The sequence below is a fragment of the Camelus dromedarius genome, chromosome 8 (assembly GCF_036321535.1).
Source record: "Camelus dromedarius isolate mCamDro1 chromosome 8, mCamDro1.pat, whole genome shotgun sequence".
NCBI classification, from domain to species: Eukaryota; Metazoa; Chordata; class Mammalia; order Artiodactyla; family Camelidae; genus Camelus; species Camelus dromedarius.
Window position 1 is genome coordinate 72,830,161 of NC_087443.1, and position 20,053 is coordinate 72,850,213.

General features: G+C 50.2%; 1 protein-coding gene across 2 annotated transcripts in view; it reads left to right on the forward strand.

Annotated features, from left to right (window-relative positions):
- GRK5 (G protein-coupled receptor kinase 5) overlaps nt 1-20,053 on the forward strand; it is a 203,971-nt gene that overhangs the window by 131,400 nt on the left and 52,518 nt on the right. Inside the window, exons 3-4 of one of the 2 annotated variants that reach the window (XM_064488481.1) lie at nt 9,241-9,353; nt 11,595-11,727. In XM_064488481.1, coding sequence (XP_064344551.1) covers nt 11,623-11,727 — 105 coding nt within the window. In that variant the 5' untranslated portion in view covers nt 9,241-9,353; nt 11,595-11,622. The remainder of the gene's footprint in view (nt 1-9,240; nt 9,354-11,594; nt 11,728-20,053) is intronic. The other variant, XM_010997871.3, reaches the window with a different exon arrangement.

Below are 20,053 nucleotides of genomic sequence, written 5' to 3' on the forward strand. Positions count from 1 at the left end.
TTGTAGCTATTCTTGGCCATGAGGTTAAGGGAGAAGTCAAACCTGACTCTGGGCATCATTGTCCAGAGGGCCCCGTGGTGACAGCATAGGCTTGGCATCCAGCCCAGCTCAGCCCTCCGCCCTTTCCCAGACTCCAGGTCCCTCCTGGGCTTTGACTGCACCCAGTAAATTCAGGTCAGAGAACTGAACCCTTGCAAACAGGTGGGCTGGAAGGGGCTGCTGCACTGGGCCCCCAACAAGCACACTTCAACCCACCTCCCTGCTTCCTCTCACAAATTCACAGACCAGACCCTCCCTCCCAACTCTGCACCCCATCTTCCCTCCCTTCCCTGACCTGGCAGCCCAGGCCCAAACGCCCTACAACTTAGTGGTTTTCACATGTGACTTGTCTAGGTATCTCCACCCTTTGTAAGACCCAGACTTAATAGTTTTGAGCCTACAAAGACATGTGACAAGTACAAGACATTCAGTAAAACTCGAGACCAGAATGAGGGCGACAAAAGGCACAGGAAGATGGGGCTTGGTTTGGGTGTGTTTGTGTAATTGCCATATGTCATTTTTATTCACATGAAAACATCTTTCTTGAAGCAATATGAACCCACTCAGCTGTTGCTAACCAAATACCAAATGTTTCCGTTTTCCTCTCCTGCTCCTTCCAAGAGGCGGGCTGTGAAGAATTGCTGTTACCCGTGATGCTATCTTGCCTTTCAAACGTCAGAGAGCCTTTTCCTCAGAGCAAATGCCTGATTGTTTTTTCCAGCTTTGGCAGGAATTTTTAAGAGAAAGCTGTGCTCAAGTCACTTTTCGGTTTATAGTTTTAGACCTGGAGTGCGGCAAAGTGAGCGGCTCATGGCCTCTGTCTAATCCAGTCTCCTCAAGTGGAATCAGTTTCCCTAAATTGCTTCAGGACCTATCAGGACCTCCCCCCCCATCCCCCTACACGCCAAGAAAAAACAAAAAACCAAAACCTGGTACTTTGGTAAAATGATGTTAAATAAAATAAAATGAAACAAAACAGAACAAAAGAAACCTTTAGTTGGTAGAGAGATGGCTCCAGGAATCAGGAATCACTTTGGGGCACCTCCCACCCTCTCCTGCACAATAAACATGTGGTTTCATTTCCAAGCGCTCCGGTGTGAGCGTTTTCATTTCCTCAGGAAGCTGCCTTTCTTGCTCTTACTTCTGAAATGGAACGTGCATTTTCATTGGCCCAAGTTCAAGGAGTGCCTGGGGCAACAATGAAAATGGTCCCAAGCAGGTTCTGGTCGCCAACACCCCCTCCCTGCCAGCAGTGACTTCTCCTTGCTCCTCTTCCACTGGGGATTGACGCCAAATCGCCAAATTTCCAAATCGGGTGGGGTGGCAGCCTCCCTTGCTTGGGTTTGTAGCCATCTGAGGGGAGCCGTGCTGTCCTTGCTGCTTGGGTTCTGGCCTTCAGTTGGGAAAATCTGGTTACCCTCCAAAGCCTCCACATACCACAGACTCTTAATTAAGAAAGTATGTTCCCATTTCATGTCACTCGAAAAGAATGAAAACAGTGACAGCATTTATTTATCTTCAATATCAATATCATTCCTGTTTCTAAGTCCACTGGGGGTTATGAGTCTTGAAGGAATTGACTGTGGGTTATGAGATTTTAACCCTGGCCATGTGCTGTGGGGACACACGTGGCTTCTCTCCGAGAGGGAGGCTCGGAGCCAGGGAGAGGAGGGCCGCAGAGCCCTGGCCCCTGCCCTCCCAGAGCTTGGAGTCAATGGCTCATGCCGGGAGAGGCGGCTTTTGCTTTGCTGTCTTTGGTGCTGATGAGGAGCTGACTCCCTTTCACTGGCTACTTCCCAGTTCCTTTCTGAGTCTTCAGAGAAGTAAAAGTCACCATTTCTTGAACCTTGCAGGGGAGGTATGATGTCTGAATGGCTACTGTTTGCGTAGGACCTGCTCTGGGCTAAGCCTGGGCTGGGTGCTCAGGTGGTTGCAGATCCTTGCGGCCACCGGCTCACTCTGATCTGTGTGATGCGTGAGGAGCTGGGCCTCAGGTTAAGGGACATGCCCAAGGCTAGGTAGCATGTTAGTCCATTTGAGCTGCTACAACAGAATGCCACAGACGGGGTAGATTATAAACAATAGAAATTTATTTCTCAGTTCTGGAGGCTGGGAAGTCCAGGTACTGGTTCATAAACGACCGTCTTCTCCCTGGCAGCAAGGGTGAGGGAGCTCTCAGGGGATGTTTGTTATAAGGGCACTAATCCCATTTTTAGAGGCCCCACCCTCATGACTTAACCACCTCACAGGCCTCATCTCCTAGTACTATCACATTGGGCATTAGCTTTCTACATATGAATTTGGAGGGGAGGACACAGACGTTTAATCTATAGCAGGGGCCTTCCCAGTGGGCCTGTGGTATGGGTACTGTCAATGGCGTATTATGAAAACAGGCTGGGAGACAGAGGAGGCGCTCAGCCAACACCCAGACATCACAAGGGGCCCCTTGTCTTAGTGCACTCTCTGTTGCTCGACAACTTGGTGTCATGTTCGACTTTTGAGGTAGACTTGGCTTTGCATAGAGACTTCAGAACATGCATGTTGCATACTTGTGTGTGTGTGCCAGCATGCTTGCACGGGTACTCTCAGGAAGTTACCTTCATTACCAAGTAAATTTACTTGCTGACCCCCTCAGTTAACCCTCTGCTCCGATTCCTGTCCCTTTGTGCCTCACCTCCCACCCACAAGCAACCTATCACTTTCCATCTGTTTTATTTCAGCCATTAGCTCTTTTTTAAATTGAAGTGTATTTGTTTACAATATTGTGTAAGTTTCAGGTGTACAGCAAAGTGATTCAGTTATATATATTTTTTCAGATTATATTCCATTATAGGTTATTATAAGATATTGAATATACCTCCCTGTGCTATATAGTAAATCCTTGTTGCTTGTCTATTTTGGGGCGGGGTGGGGTTTAATTCGGTTTATTTATTTATTTAATTTTTTTCAGTGGAGGTGCTGGGGACTGCACTTAGGACCTCGTGCGTGCTAAGCATGTGCTCTACCACTGAGCTATAATACGCCTTCCCCCTGCTTATCTATTTTATGTATAGTAGTTTGCATCTGTTAATCCCATCCTCCTAATTTGTCTGTCCTTCCCTCCCTCTCCTCTTTAGTAACCATAAGTTTGTCTGTGAGTCTGTTTCAGTTTTGTATAGACATCCATTTGTATATTTTAGATTCCACATATAAGTGATATCACATAGTATTTGGCTTTGATTTACTTTACTAAGTATAATAATCTCTAGGTCCATCCATGTTGCTGCAAATAGCAATGTTTCCATCTTTTTTTTAAGAAGCCATTCTCTTTTTAGAAAATTATTATGGTAGGAACATTTAACATGAGATCTACCCTCTTAATAAAACTTTGGGTGCACAATACGGTATTGTGAACTTTAGGCACAGTGCTGGACAGCAGCTCTGTAGAACTTAATCATCTTGAGCAACTGAAACTCTGTACCCACGAAGCAGCGGCTCCCCATTGCCCCCTCCCCCAGTCCCTGGCAACCATTTTACTGTCTGTTTCTATGAGTTTGACTATTTTAGATACCGCATACAAGTGGCGTTATGTGGTATTTGTCCTTTTGTGACGGGCTCATTTCACTTAGCATAATGTCATCAAGACTCATCCGTGTCGTCACATGTGGCAGGATTCCCTTCCTTTTTAAGACTGAATAATATTCCACTGTATGTATATACCACATTTAAAAAATCCATTCATCGGTCGATGAACATTTAGGTGGTTTCCACATCTGTTATGAATAGTGCAGCAATGAACATGGGAGTGCAAGTTCCTCTGTGAAATACTGATTGTAATTGTTTTGGATAAATACCCAGCAGTGGGATGGCTGGATCGTAGTAATTTTTTGAGGAACCTCCATACACTTTAAGCTGTTCTTAAAGTCTCCTTGTAGTGGCCACAGACCTAGCCCTGAATCCTCGCCCTAACACACTTGTCCCTGCTTCGCTAAGCCCTCTTGGTTTCTCACCTGGGGATTAATCCCCACTGTGACTTCTCCCAGCCCCTCTCTTCAGCCTCTGGCCCTGTTTCTCTGGCTTTGACCTTCTTCTTCCCCAGCACTCAGCCTCTCCCCTGCCGGCAGTTGGCATTGCCTTGGGGGACCCTGTCACTCCTGTTCCCACGCTCCAGTGAGCCCTCCCACGGGCAACAGCCCTGAAACTAACCCAACCTCACGAGAGCAGTGTGTGTGCCCTCAGCCCAGACACCTCCCTAGACATTCCCAGGCGTCTTGCATATTCAGCTTTGTTCGATGCTGCCCTGCCCAGCCCTGTCTGTGAATGTGCCTCCCTCCTGCCTGGGCTAGTAAGTAAACTGCTCTGACGAAGAAAAAGACGAAGCCTGTGGAACCTGTCTTCTGTAAGGGTTGCACCCAACAGGGTTCGGAATGCAGTGCCCAGAAAGGGCTCAGCCAGTGTCTGTGAACTTGCTGTGGGGAGAGGCGGCTCTGTCTGAGGCACGGCTGGAGTTCGGTGTGCTGCAGGAAGGAGTGGCAGTCCTGTCTTCCTGGGCCAGCTGTGGGCATGTTTGGGAGGTGTCAAGCCCTTGAAGAAACAAACAACACATGTGGTTTTCTTAAGGCCAGTTCAGTTTGGCTTCCCACCAAAGCAGGATCGCAACCGCAGGGGCTGTGCCCTCTCTGCCCAAAGGCTGGGGCTTGAACCACAGGGCAGGAATGGCTCCCACACCAGTGACCTCCTCCATAAATGCCTCGGGCACCCTGTTCCTACCCCGTTTTTGTCCACCTGTCCACGGGCTGCACTCAAATCACTTGTGCTCCGACATCATTGATGCCCGGGTGGGACAGTGAGTCCATTCCAGTCTCCTTGGCCTTAGAGTCCAGCCCTTTCCTGTCTGAGCCCAGCCTGCCTTTCCAGCACATCTCCCCCCACTCTTCTGGGGCAGTCTGCCCTTTGATCAAGGGCACTATAAGTTCAGAGCTTGTAATGAGCTTTCTGGACCCCCTTTTCCATCACCTTCCTCTGGATATGCTGCAGTTTGCCCTGTCCACCAAACCGATATTACTGTGGCCGAGGTTAGATGTCACATCACAAAGACCACACCCTATTCTTGGTCTCAGCTGACGGCCAGCTATTCACTCCAAGCCTGTTCCTGGATCCTTACCTTGCCAGTGGGTATAGGTATGTCTCCGCCCGCCCACTCATCCGCACCCTCTTCAGGTGTTGAATTCAATACGAGAATCTGAAAATTGAAGGAAATTTCTAGTATCAAAAAGCAGAAGACCTTGGAAGAGAGTTTGTTGAATGAATGAATGAAGGACCCAAAGGAATGAGGCTGGAATGATTAGATGATTGGTGAATACTTTGGGAGCAGGGAGCCTGATGCTCTAATACCTTACATAGTGACAGGCTCTTCCTGGCTTGGAGGGAAAGACCAATGAGGCATGTGGCCAAAAGCAGGATTTTCATGTTCAGAAGAGCTGGTGTGTATGTGTGTGTGGACTGTGCAGGTGTGCACAGCATCCCGGGGTCCTCCTACCCTGAGAGAGAGAGATTCAGAGCAGAGAGAAAGGACTCTGCCCCTCTGTCCTAGGTCCTCCTTCCCACCAGCCCCAAGAGGACACCTTTGGGAGAAGGGCTGCGGGCAGGGCCCCTCTGAGCTGGATTTCAACCACGTGGCTGGCTTCTGTAGACACTGGTCAGAAAGGGTCCACTCTGAAGATGTTACAGAGTTCTTATGCTTCCAATTTCAGTATCGTCTAACTTTCCAGAAGCGACCTGCCCCTAGGACTTGACGCGTCAGGATCTTTGACCTGCACCTTCTCCTGTCAGTTTGATCAATCCCCGAGTTAGTATTTGTCTTTCTGCGGCCTCGTTCTCCATTTCTAAAGGAACTGCAGGCTTTGCGCTTGGATTCTGGTGGTGGTGCTTCCTCAGAAGAGAGGCCCATTTATCTTTATTTAAAGCTGAGAAAAGAATCCGAATACATGATTACTGGTCCTTTTTTTTCTTCCTGGGCTTCCAGTGTGTGGCTTTCTTGCCTGGGATTTTCTGTACAGCTGGGAGAGGCATGGAACTGAGGTGCTGACAGCTTGTGTTGGAATCACATGGTGTTTACTGTGCTGTGAGTTTATAACGGCCTTGTTTCCATACTGACAGCACACGCCATATGGAGAGAAAAAATACCATCAGATGAACCCTTGAGGAATCACAGTATGGGACGTGAAATCTCATAATTGCTTTTGGAAGTTGGGGAGGGCCCCTTGTTCAAATCACATCAGCAGTGTGGCGCTCTCTGCCGTAATTGAATAAAACTGGGGTTTGACACGAGGTAATTGACTTTGTTCTGTGTTTGTGCTGGGGAGGCTCAGCTGATTGGGAGAGGACGGGGAAGTTTGTTTTCCTCACCTTGGGGGGTCAGGTTGAGTGGGTGCAACGAGAACGCAGGCGGTGTCTGTAGGGCATCGTGCTAACAGGTGTGGGCTACAGACCTGTCACCCTCTGGGCTCCCTCCTCCCCAGACTCCCTACAGTGGGTGATGATAACACTCATCTCACTTGACATTTTGTCACTGTCACTTGGGATCTTGTCTGCTCACTCACACACCCACCCCCTTTCCAACAGAATCCAAGATCCCTGAGGGCTGGGACCACATTCCATTCCCCCCCAACCCCCGACCGCCACTGATCCTGGCACAAGTCAGTGGGTTAAATGTTTGCTGGAGTGGCTATTCCCGAACCATCTGTGCATGGAAAGGTAGGCTGAGTTAAGACAACGGTTCAAGGCTAGTTTCAGCCCCCAGACCCCTTGAGTAGGGGGCCAAGGGGAGACTTGCAAGATGGCTCATCCACTCTCATCCAAGTATCCGCTCAAGACAGAATGAGAAGTTTGTGAGTGCCTTCTGATACACAGTGTACTTAGAACTGGCAGATTCCTGCAAAAACAGGCCTTGCCCTCAGGCAGTTTACCCGAAGGAAGTGGGCTGTAAAACTCTGCAGCCCTAGTCACTTGCTCTTTCAGTTGCAAGAGACAAAAAGCCTGGGGGTGCATATTGCTCAGCACTAGAGCACGTGCCTAGCATGCACGAGGTCCTGGGTTCAATCCCCAGTACCTCCATTAAAAAAAAAAAAGAAAGAAAAAACCCCAACACCACTGGCTTAAGCAGAGACAGGTAGACAAACGTGCAGGAGCCGGGAGGGCCGCAGCTGGCTGCCTGCTGGGGCTCCGGTGATACTGGATATTCGCAGCATCAGGCTTCTGTCTTCCCCACTCAGCTGTCTCTCCCCTGTGCTGCCGTCATTCTCTGTGGGCTCTCACTGTCTGGTGGGAAAGACAGTTATGTCAGCTCTTGGCTCACCAATCCTAAGGCCTTGTCATCCCAGAGGGGAACAAGTGTCTTTTTTCTGGGAGTTCTAGCAAAAACCCTGGAAGGACTCCAAGGCCCATCGCGTGCCTTCAGACTACCATTGTGGCCATGAGACAGGTCTGATTGGCCAGGACTGAGTCACGTGCCCATCCCTGAGTCTTAGGAGGGCTTGCTCCCTTAGAACTGTAGGTTGGAATTTTACAGACTCAGGGAGAGGAGGTTCCCCAAAGGAGGGGAGATGGAACAGACCAAAAACCCCACTTCCACAATGACAATACCCGGTGTTTATTAAGCAATTGCTATGTACCAAGCTCTGGTCTGAGGCCTTTCTCTGCATTGTCTTATTGAATCCTCACGCTGATCCTGGGACATAGGTACATTCTCAGTTTGCAGATGAGGAAACAGAAGGATAAAATGTCAGGTCAGTTGCCCTGAGGCACACAGGCACTGAATGCTGAGGCTGGGATTTCCATATGAGTGATGGCTGCACCTCCCGTGGATAAACTGTTTGGGTGTGAAAGTGAGAGGGCGTGATGGTTCTGTCCCTATCTCCTTGTTGTGTTCTGGGTCTCCAAGGAACCGCCCTCTAAGGGGATGATTGATTGTCCTGGCTCCTCCTCTACACCAGGCAAGGATGTAGTCCTTCCTTACCTCCAGGTAGCTCTCTGAACTGAGGTCTACCTCACCCTCTTCCTGGTTTCCCCACGAAGTCACCTAACTGTTCCCAGTGCAGCTGCAGAATCAAGGGGCTAATTTTCAGTGCTTGAGAGGGTCCAAGGCAACGTGTCTCAGCCAGATCTTTGAGCATCTTTCTAGCCAGAGAAAGCCTCTTGCAGAGTCATCGCAGGAAGAGCCACAGGGGACCCTCCCATCTTACCTCCAACATGCCCCTTCATTTTTCAGAGGAAGACTGAGGCCCAGAGGAAGCAAATGAGTTGCTTGAAGTCACACAGGAAGTCATTGGCCAGAACTCTGGTCTCTAGGCCTCTGGGCTTCGAGTCTTGCATTGTATTTCGTCTTCAGAACTCTCTTGGCTACCAAGTGACTGAGACCGGTCACTTCCTGTCCCTGTGCCTCTATCCTCAGCTGGAAAATGCAGGGTTTTCATCATTTGAAGCATTTTAAGACTGGGCTTTGCTCCAATTGGGAAAATATGAATTTTTTTTTACTGTATTTATTAGGATGTTTTGAATTACAAGTCCTTTTTAAATTTTTTCAAATTGCCCTAAATACTGTTCATAAATAAGATTTTCAGATGTGGTTTGGGCTGCAGGCGTGGTTTGATCCAGAGATTCATGTCTTCACCAAAGCAACTACTCATAATTTTCCCAGCTCTGACCTCCTCTGTATGTCAGCCTCATCATCACAGCAGCATTTTTTTTTTTTTTTTTTGCAGTATCAAGAACACTGCAACAGACTCTGGCCTCACACCCATGCACCCCAGCACCAGAAGAAAAGAAAGCACCTTGGCTTAGCATGCCCAGACAAAGTCTGTGGTTCACTCTCATTTTACTGGCTTGGGTTACACGCCCGCCACCCTTAGCCAGTGGAATGTGATGTGCTGATCAGCCAGCCAGGGGCAGAGTCATAGTCCGTAGAACTGTTGGCATCCCCATACCAAATTCAGGGCGTCGGAAAGGGAGTGGGCTGGGGCGCAGAGGCTAGGTCATAACTGGTGCCTTTTTCTATGCTAACCATGACCCTTTTGAGTCTACAGAGCCTGGAGATAGATAAGGGGTCCTGAGAGTTTGCCGGTCACCTTGCTCCGTCCATCTGGGGCGAGGATCCAGGTGTGGGTGGATGGCCCTGCCTGGCCCTCTCTGGGTCTCACCACATTCTTCTTTTCTTGTCTCCAGACAGAGATTACTGCAGTTTATGTGACAAGCAGCCAATTGGGAGGCTGCTTTTCCGGCAGTTCTGTGAAACCAGACCTGGGCTGGAATCTTACATTCAGTTCCTGGACTCAGTGGTAAGTCCCTGCTCCTGAGGGTGGGGGAAAGTGGGGAGCACTTTGACCTTCGATCAGTAATCAACTTTGTCCAAAGGAAAACAGACCACATGGCTTAGATGGATGAAGAATAAACTTGTTGCTTAAAACATTGCCAGTGCATACTTTGAGAATGCAGACTTGTCTCCAGGTCATCACCTGCTGTGTGGCCGTGGGGGGCCACCTCCTGCTCTGGGCCTCGGCTGCTGCTGCTTTTACATGAGGTTCTGTCTGTCCTCTGATTTGGGGAGCCTGGGTTATTATGCGATAGTGTCTAGGAAGTTGGGTGATTTTCCCAACACCCCAAAGTAGCTCTTGGAATCCATGGTCCCTTCTTCCAACTAGGAACCCGTTTTCTAAAGTTCCAAAGCTTGTGTTTGTTTGTAAACTTGTTTACCGTCTGCTTACCCATGAGAATGCAAGCTCCCTGAGGCCAGGACCCTGGGCTTCCTGCCTAGCATTTGCCCAGCACATACAGGCATCCAGTAAATGTTTGCAGGAGGAATACATGTCGGTCATTTCGAGCCAATCTGACAGCTGCTGGCTGCATTTGCTGCTGGCCCACGTGGCCATGACTGACTCCAGGCTGACTTCCTCCAGATGTACTGGTCATTCATTTGTTTAACACATGCTGATTGATCTGCGTGGGCTTTTAGAACAGGACGTAGAAACATGCCTGAGTTCTTCAGCACTTGGTCAGGAGGGCAGGGCGCCTCAGCCTGGCATGCTTCCTTTTGGGTGTCTATCCAAGGAAGTGGGAAAGTGAAGGATGGGGTCAATCATGAAAGGATTGGGAGCATCCAGGCCCCCCTTTCCAAGGCAGGGGGTCATGATGCTGTTGCTTCCTAGAGGCCCTAATGCCATCATTGGCTGCAGCCATCCTGACCTCTGTCTTGGTTTGGGGGATAGCCCTGTGGAGCCCCAGTTTCTGTGTCTGCTTCAGGGTCTCAATGTGGATCTCTAGACCCACTGGCCAAACTGTCCACTGAATGTCTCCACTGGACGTCACATGGGCCCCTCAAAGTCAACACATCCTAAGCAAACTCAGCACCTTCCCCCGCCCAGGCCACCACAGCTACCAGCCCTGACAAGGCCCCTGTCCCAGTGACCAACACCCCACCGTCACCCAAGCCTGAAAGCTTTGTGTTATCCTTGACCCCTCTCTTTCCGTCATTCCTTACCTAACCCGATCTAGGACCATGTGCCTGGATCCTTGACCTCACCCGACCCTGTTCCATCCCCTCTGGCCTCCATCTTAGTCTCCGTGTAAATAGGCTCTCGCGGGTCTCGTACAAGGGATGACGACAGTTCTCAGCCTGGGCTGAGCAGTAGAAACACCTGGGAGTCTTAAAAAACACCAATGCCTGAGCTGAAGCCCAGACCCATTAATTTGAATCTCTGGGGATGGAGCCTAGTATTTTCATAACTTTTTATTATGGAAAATTTCGAACTATAAAAAGTGAAAATCTACGGAATAGCATAATGAACCCCCATGCACCCTTCACCCCGCCTCAACAGCTACGAACTCCAGGCCAATCTTTTTTCGCCCACATCCTCTCCTCTGTAGCATTTTGCAGCTGATCTCACTTACGTCATTTCATCTGTGAACATTTCAGGATGTATTGCTAAGCGATGAGGTCTCTTTAACCAAAAAACCCCATAATACCATTATCACAGCTATAATAATAATAATAATAATAATAATAATAATAATGATAATAATAATAATAATTCTTTATCATCATCAAATTAGTCAGTGTTCAGATTTCTGATTTTCTCATACTTTTTGTGAATGCATGTTTTCACGGTTTATAACTATTTCCAAGGGCGTCCCAGAGTGTGAATGTTGTGTTCTCACCCCCATGTGTCATTTAATAGGTTCCTCTGTATTTCTTGTAAATTGCTCTTTGAATCTAGAAACTTGGTCAGATTCGGTTTCACCTTGGCAGTGGTGGGACTGACTTCATAAGTCATTTCACGCTCTCTTGCTCGGGGACTTGCAGTATCTGGTTGTCTGTCTTTCTGCGACAGCAGCAACTGTTGATATTCAGGACCTAAATGTGTTGATTAATTAGAGGTCGTAACAAGGGGCATTCTAAAGTCTGTCATTCCTCCTTCATTTGCTAACTGGGAAACACTTCCTTTCAATTACTGTTTGGTTACCCAGTGGTAAAGTTCATACAGGAGATGCTTGATTCTTTCCCTATGTTTATGTTTTCAAAGGACCAAATTGGCTCGCCGGCATCTTCCAATGCTAGTAACCAGTTGGAGTTTTAAGTGCGTGGATATTAACATGGGGGCATTTGGATGCATTGGTGCCCCGTGGTCTCATCTTTGGCCTGTGGGAGCCCTTCAGGTTGGTTTCTGAACCCTTGGGAGGACCCCAGTAGACACTGGCAGCCTCCTTGCTATCTGGTGTGATGTGATGTTTTGGGCTCGTCTTGTATGTTTCCTGCCCGGCACTTAGAGTTCATCATTGCTCCAAGGATCTCTGCTTCCTTTTCCTGGGAAATTGTACTTGGAGACTACAGTTTAGCACTAGGGGTGCTCATTACCGCTGGATTGGCCATTGTTGGGGGCTGGCATTGGCAGTTTTTAAATCTCCCAGGACTGTACTGTGTGTGTGTCCAGGGTTCGGAAACACTGACATTCAGGATGAAGTCCAAGTTCTGCGGCTGACTTACCAGACCTTCCACCCACGGGCCCCTGCCCGCCCTTTCATCCCTGGCCTTCTCCAGGTCTTTCTTGAGCCCTGCATTCCTGGCCCCCCACCTGCTTGTGGTGGCTCTGACTTGCCAGGCTGATTAAAACCTCTCGGCCCTGACTCCCCACCCCTCGCTGCCTGAAATGCTTCCCAGGCCCCCTCTGCCTGGTGAGCGCCTGCCTGCTCGTCACCCCCGCACTCTGCTCTCAGAAGCCTTCCTGGTCCGCCCTCTCTCCCCCTGTGCTCCGTGCTCCAGGTGCTCGTGGTGAACGCACCTGAGCCTCGTTACTGCACGATGCCGGCAGAATGGTGGGTTGGGAAAGTGCAGGCTCCCGAGACAGACCGCGGGGCAGTGCTGGCGCCATCCCAGCTGCCACTGAAACCGTGGGCAGGCGCTCAGCCTCTGTGCCGCACGCCTTCACCTCTAAGCGGGGACATAGTTGTACCCGGTAGTGGTGGAGGTGTTGAGGGGAGACGGAGCTCACACTGCTCAGGGCAGTGTCCCGCACGGTCCAGATGTCGCCAGCACAGCTTCGTTTGTGTGCCTGCCTCTTCCACTAACTGGAAGTCTCTTGGCAGGACAGACGTAGCTCATCACCTCTGAGTCCTCACAATGCTGCACCTGACAGGTGGTTGATGCTCAGGACTCGGGGCCACTGGGGGCTGGTGACGTGCCCAGAGTCACACTGAGAGTGAGTGGCAGAGTGTGGCCTGAACCAGCTCTCCCAGCCCCTAGTCCTATCTCTTTGCTTCACGTCGTGCTGCCTCTGCGGTGACAAATTGGGCCCGGCTTCCCAGCATCTGCGGTGGGGTAGGCTCGTTGTTTGAAGCAGACCTACCATGAATCCTTCTGCAAAGTGACCCATCAGTCTCCCCAGGAACCTGTGCAGTGACACGCTATTTCTCCCAGATTGGATTTTCTCAAAGCAAGACCCAGAAGTATGGAAATCCAAGCCTCCATGATTCTGTCTCAATCCCACTTCAGTAGCCAGGCTGGAGGGTTAGGGTGTCTGTTTTGTGTGTGAACAGGCAGGTTTAGGCCCATTACACACCCTGGGGGACCCACCTTTATAAGGGTCTTTGTGGCCATCAGACTTGGGGGCTACTTGCCAAGAATGCCTCCAAAGCCCACCTCACAGGCTCCTGGAGGGTTCACAATGCCAGGTGGCTTGAGGAGCCCTTAGCAGGCCCTGGGTCTTTGTTTCTTTTCTCCATGGGGTCACAGAACTATGACCCTGGCAAGGCTGTCACTTGGGGCAGGAAGAGAAGCCCCAGTCTCATGTTCCCAACCATTCTTTTGGTCTTTCCTTCATTTAACAAAAGTACTGTCTGCCAGGCACTGTTCTAGGCCCCTGGAATAAATCGGTGAATAAAATGGACCAAGATCTCTGTCCTCGTGGTGTTTACATTCTATTCAGGGAGAGGTGGGTCACCAACAACAAGCAAAATGCGTCAATGATGTGGAATGTTAGGAGGTGATGCATGGGACAGGAAAAGGAAGAACTAGGGCAGGTTAAGGGGTGCAAGTGGGCAAATGGGGGACTGCTTGTAGTGTTAAGCAGGGTGGTCAGCAGAAAGACCTTTGGAAAGGTGACACTTGACAGAAGGTGAGAAGGTGTTGAGGAAGTTGGCAGGTGAGGATATGGTGGCGGAGCACGTGGGCTGGGGAACAGTGCAAAGGCCCGCAGGCAGGGTGTCCATGGCCAGAAGGGAGCGAAGGGAGCCGGGGCAGAGGGGATCTAGGAGTTGACCATGCAAGACCTTGTACCATTAAAGAACTTTGATGTTGAGTGAAGTAGGGGAGCCACTAGAGGGTTCAGAGCAGAGCAGTGGCATGGTCTGATTTAGGTTTTTATTTTTATTTTATTTTTAAAATTTTTTTTTGTGGAGGGAAGAGGTAATTAGGTTTTTATTTATTTATCTTTAATAGAGTTACTGGGGCTTGAACCCAGGACCTTGTGCGTGCTAGGCGTGCACTCTACCACTGAGCTATACCTCCCCCCGGATTTAGGTTTTTAAAGGCTCCCTCTGGCTCCTGTGTTGGGAGCAGGGTATGGGGGGCAAGGTGGGGAGTGGGGAGCTTGAGCTGGTGGTCACTCAAGCCAGCATGGAAGCAGCCAGCCACAGTGACAGGTGGTAGGATTTGGGGCCTGTTCTGAAGGCAGAGTTAACAGTGTTTTCTGATGCCCTGGGGGTGAGAAAGAAGAATTGGGGATGACTTCAGAGTGTTGACCCGCACAAGTGGGAGGATGGAGTGAGGGTGAGGCTGTAGGAGGCTCATTTAGGGGAAGGTCTGGAACTTCATTTTGGGCACATGCAGCTTCAGATGTCTAACTGGCATCCCGGTGGAGATGTTCGAGGGGAGGTGGGTGTTGAATTCTGGAGTTTGTGAGAAAGGTCTGGGCTGGAAATAGCAAATTGGGAGTTGTCAACATAGAGCTGGTATTTAGAGCCACGGGCTGGATGAGCTCACCAAGGCGATGAACCTGATGGAGGAAGGAGGTGAGGACCAGAGTCTGAGCCCTCGACCTAGGCTCCTCCCCATCTGGAAGAGATGAGGCATCGGCAGCTCTAGGACCTGTCTGGAGAGTGGATGAGGCAGAGCAGGGCAAGGCTAAACCCAGGAGCCAGTGGAATTTTCCAGCCACGTGTCTTTTTAGACACTTACAGTCGGTTTGAGAAGAAGAAGAAAAAAATCCAATGGATGCCTATTTTCATTCTGGTTGTGCAGACGTTCTCTTTTGCTGGGCCTGCACCAAGAGCTTTCTTTTGGAAAGGAAAAGGGAGTCTGGCTGCCTGTGTTACCGCGACGAACGCTCTTTACACACGCCTTAACGAAGCCGCCACTCACGAGAGGCCCCCCCCCCCGCCCCCTCGCGTTTTTTGTCTGCATCTTTGGGAATTAGCAAGGCCTTTCACCGCCCATCCTGACGTCAAATGACCAGCCTTTGGAACACCTCTTTTACGCACGAAGACTTTATTAAGTTTTCCAGAGCTGGCGCGATGCTCGTCTGAAATAACGTTTTTTTCTTCCGTCCTGACTGGAACTCCGAGGAGGGGGAGCTGGCGGTGCCCTTGGTGCCCACGCTCCAGTGCCCTCTGGCTCAGCCAGTGCCGTCCACACTGTTCCCACCTCTGTGTTGAATTTCTACCAAGTGGAGTTTATTTAAAAAATAGCCTGTCCTTGTCGGGCTCTGACGTAGCCCCCAGGGAAGGCTGCTCCGCTGCACAGACCTAACGTCTGAGATTCTCAAGTCAAACAGGAGACGCTGGCTGCTTTAAGATGGGGCCTCGGTGATTTCGGGCGCAGCAGAACCGTTTGTGCACCATTCATCAGACTGCAGGGGTAATTTGGCCCTTAGTCGTGATGGTCGAGCTGCTTCTGGGAGCCCAAGAAAGACCCCCCCATTGCCCTCCCACAGAGAAATGGAGTCAGTGACCTGAGCCAAGACTTCAGGTAGATTTGGCTTCTGGAGGGTAAAGAAGACTTGCCCAGCTGGTCAGAGGATCAGAAGGGGTTCCAGGCTCAGGTCAGCCTCCACAGGCCAATAGGGTTTTGCCATGGACCTCTTAAAGAGTGACATACTTCTTCTCTAAATCGTTTTCTGGGAGCCTTGATGGCATTCCAGCTCATTTGAAACCCTGCCGTCCCCAAGCTTGGGTGTAACTTAAAGTCTTCAGGTCTCTTCTCTTTGGGGAAAGTTTGGCAGGTTGGCAGATACTCAACCAGATTTACTCAGCACACATCTATGAGCTGTCTCCAGTATGTCACACTGTTCTAGCAGTTGGAAACTACAGAGTGAGCAAGAGAAGTTTCTGCCCTCATGGAACTTACTTTCTGATTAAACAAAATGTCAAAAACAAAAGAAAGAACATTTTTTAATGACATGCGACATTAGCTATGACTTCAGGTAGCTGTCAAGTATTCATTATCTATTGCTGGGTAAGAAATTCCCTTAAAACGTAGCAGCTTGGAACAATAATAAATATTATCTCACAGTTTCTGTGGGTCAAGGTTTTGGGAATGGTTAACCGGGGTGCTACTGGCTCAAGGTCTCTCTAAAAGTTATATCAAGATGTTGGCTGGGAATATGAAACCGAATATATGTACATATATGCATGACTGGGACATTGTGCTGTACACCAGAAATTGACACATTATAACTGACTGTACCTCAATAAAAATAAAATAAAATGAGGGGGAAAAAAAAGATGTTGGCTGGGGCTGCAATCATCTGAAGGCTTGATCTGTTTCCAAGCTTATGCACATGGCTGGCAGGATGGTGTTGGCTATTGGCTGGAGGACTCAGTTGTCTTCCATGTGAGCCTCTCCATGGATTGCTTGAGTGTCCTCAGAACATGGCTGGGTTTCCCCAGAGTGAGTGATCAAGAAGCATGGTAGAAGCTGCAGTGTCTTTTATAACCTGGTCTCGGAGGCTCCATCCTGCCATATCCCTAATATTGCAGTGGTTACATAGGTTAGCTCTGTTCGGTATGGAAGGAGCGTTCTCAAGAGCATGAGTACCAGAAGGCGAGGATTATTAAGGGGTCCATCTTGGAGACTGGTGACTACACATACGAGGTTACAACAAATGGAATTTCATATCAGGAAATACTGAAAAGCACTCCAAGCCATTCACTAGCCCAGACTATGGAAAATCACTTGAAACTAGTGGGCTATCACCTGGTTTAGACATGCCTGGTTATCCTGAAATTTTATTGTAAAATGATTTGAGGTGCCTCACCAGGGGAACTAAGTATTCTGTTTCTCGTATTTTTGAATCATGCCTAGTATCTGTTTTTGTCTTTCTGTCACTGCTGTGATCTCCCAAAAGAAGGAGGGTAGAGGGTAATCATTCTTTACATGGACATAGAGACCTGCAGTAGAGTTAGTAGAGCCAGACCCTGGGAGCAGGGTTATCTTGAAAAAGTACCACTTAATATGAGTTCATATAGTGGACATCTATGGGATTGTCCAGGCTCCTGGGTGCCCCATCTATACTCCCAAACAACTTGACTCTCCTAGAAGCTGCCATGTTCTTCATGATTGACCTGCAAACCACAGCTGATTGGAGCAGGGATGAGCCTGTCAGCCAATGCAGGCCAATGAATTCTTTCTCTGGGATTTATAGACTTAAAGGGAAGTCATTCTCTGGTAGAGGAGGCTTTAGAATAAAACATGGCTGTTGACTGAATGTTTCCTACCACTGGAGCAAGCCAGGCAGCACTGAAGGAGAATGAGGCCAACACACATGCTGCACACACAGAGACGAGAGTGGGTTCCAGAAGTGCTCATGTCCCTGGTTCCTGGTGCTCTGGGCCAGGCTGCATTTCCCCTTTCCCTACAGTTTGGTTGTTCAACCCATCCTTGGATTCCAGGAGCCCAGAGATGGCAGTTTTGACTGAATCAGGCTAGGCTGGGATTCTTTTCACTTAGAACCAAAAGAATAACAGGAAGAGACAAAGGCCTCTGCATGTGACCTTATAAGCCCTGGTGGGGAGTGAGGACAGAGAAGTATTCTGGAAGCTGGGAGAGGAGGAGGAGCAGGTCCGGGGTGGGGGGGCGGGGGTGGAGAACCACCCAGGGCTGAGGCTCTGGGGAGAAGAATGATTAGTGGACAGGAGGGGAGAGCACAGCTCCCCCACCGTGGGACTCTGGCAGCAGCTGGTAAATCTGTCACCTCCCGCCCTGGGGAGAGGGTCAGCACCCTCCCCTCCTAACTTCTTTTCCGAATTCACCCACCCCAGGATGTGTCTCTCAAGCTGGTAGCTGTGGTGCCACCGCCTTGGGGTCACTCCTGCCACTCTCAGTGTGTACTCCACGTGGCCAGGGGTCCTCTCCTCCCTCCCTTCTTTCTCTCCATTGAATCTGGGCCATGGAATCCCTTCCTGACCCAGGCCCAAGAGGGCTCCTCATATGGCAAACAGAGATGAGAGAACACTCCGCCTGTCCAGGTGGGCACAGGCTGTGGGGCTGACCCTGGGGGTCCTGGGGATGCACCCATCTGCAGTGCTGCTTCATTCTAGCTGGGGGTTTGGGAGAGGGCAGGCAGTGCCAGCCCACTGAGGGATTGTTCAGGGTATCAGTGAGGGTCCTGGCTGGAGAAGGATGGCTCACTCACATATGAAGGGCTGGTGACAGAGAGCCGGGCAAGGGAGGGAAATCAGTACTGGCCCATGTGCTACGTCTGAACCTTCACCACCTCTAGCTCTGCAGGGACAAGGAAGGGGACTGATACAGGAATGGGTGGGAGCCTGCAGGAGGGGTGTCCAGGAACCCACGGTGCCCAGGCAGGGAGGGAGCCAGCAGGTAACTCCCCACCGTCACTCGCCTGCCCTGCAGAAGGAGAGTGGCTCCGGAGGGGCAGACGGAGACCCCCGTCCTCATGGTTGGCACAAGCAAGATGCCGAGGCCAACGTGGGTGGAGCTGGGTGTTCCTCCAGAAAGGGCCGCGGTGAGCAGCTGCCAGCCAGGCGCGTCACTTGTCCCCGCCACGAGGACTCTGGAAAAGCTGACCACATGGGTAATTACAGAAGCCGGAGGTGGCAAGACCTCAGAGCCACTCTGACTTCATCTTCCTGTTGGGGCAGGAGAAGGGCTCCCGGGAGGAGGAGGTGACATCTAAAGTTAGTCAGAGGCCGAGAGGAATTCAGCTCAGACTCTGCTCTTTGAACCAGTGCCGGCTTCTTTGAAAACGTGGCAAGTCCCCTTGTGCTGGTTTCCAATCTTCACATTTTAAAAAATCATCTGAGGCAAGTATGTTTTAATAGCAGGGACATATTTTCATTAGCATTTTCTGAGATGGATGATGCAATCAGATCAGGCCAAGAGAATGAAATAGTAGGTTTATAAACTAGGATGTACACAGATGCTTATGCTCATCGGCAGGCACAGATACAGAAATCATTCTTTTTCCCTTAAACCCAATGTAGTGTTTTGCTCTTTGTGTTACAGCATCTCCTCCCCAGAGGCCTTTCCTGTGTTTGGCATAAGTCACAGTGTAAAGAGAAGGCTCGTTAAATGCCTCCCCCGGGTGGCACTGTGGATCTATCTGGGGAAGAGAAATACCCTCTGAGTGGATTGGCACAGGAGCTCGTTGGCGCTGGCTGTTGGGGTTGAGCTCTGGGCACGAGGAGGTTTCAAATGGGCAGTACAGCAGGGAGGGCAGCGTGTGCCCCTCTGTTGGCGGAGGGGCCAAGCCCACCACCCTCTCTGGTTGTGGGGAGCTCTTACGGGGGGTAGATCGTGGGGGCACCCCTGCACGTGGTTTACCTCTCTGTTCATTGAAATCGTTGTCTAGCTGCCATTTCCAGAGCCAACCCTAATTGTAAAATTCTCGGCTGTTGGCCCAATGCAACCTCTTATTTGCTGCTTATGTTTTCTGGTTTAAGCTGATTTCAGCAGCTTTTGCCCGCTACCTGGGCAAGGGTGTTCCCATAGCAGTGGGTTCCCGGGTGGTCCCCCCGCCTTGGGTCGTGTGATCTGCCTGAGCTCTGCCCGCACAGCCGAGCCACCCTTGTGCCTTCTCTCTGTAGGTGGCCTCTCAGGACGGGTACCCCATGAGCCCCTCGCGGGGGTCACCGTGGAGACATGGCCTGTCACTCCAGGTGACTTAATCAGTGTGGAAAGCCCAGCTGGAAGCCTTCTGTTGGTTTTCTGCCTCCCAACACAAATGCTCTTCAAGTGGTGGTGACCTGACATGGACTCTCAAAGAAAGGCCTTTTGATCCCGGGCTGGGGATGCCTGTCCCCGCGTGCTCCCGGCTGCCTCCCTGTGGAACTGTGGCGCCCAGCTGCCCAGCCCGGCCTCTGCTGGGAGGCAGCTGACCTGAAAGTGATGTTATTTTTTTTTAACGTGGGTTTTAGTACCCAGAGCAATAATATTTTCAGCTGGTTACTGAGGCTGATCAGTGAGCCTCAGGCCTCCAGTTGGTTAAATAGAGCCGCCTTTACAGATGTATTTTGGGACAGTGCGAAT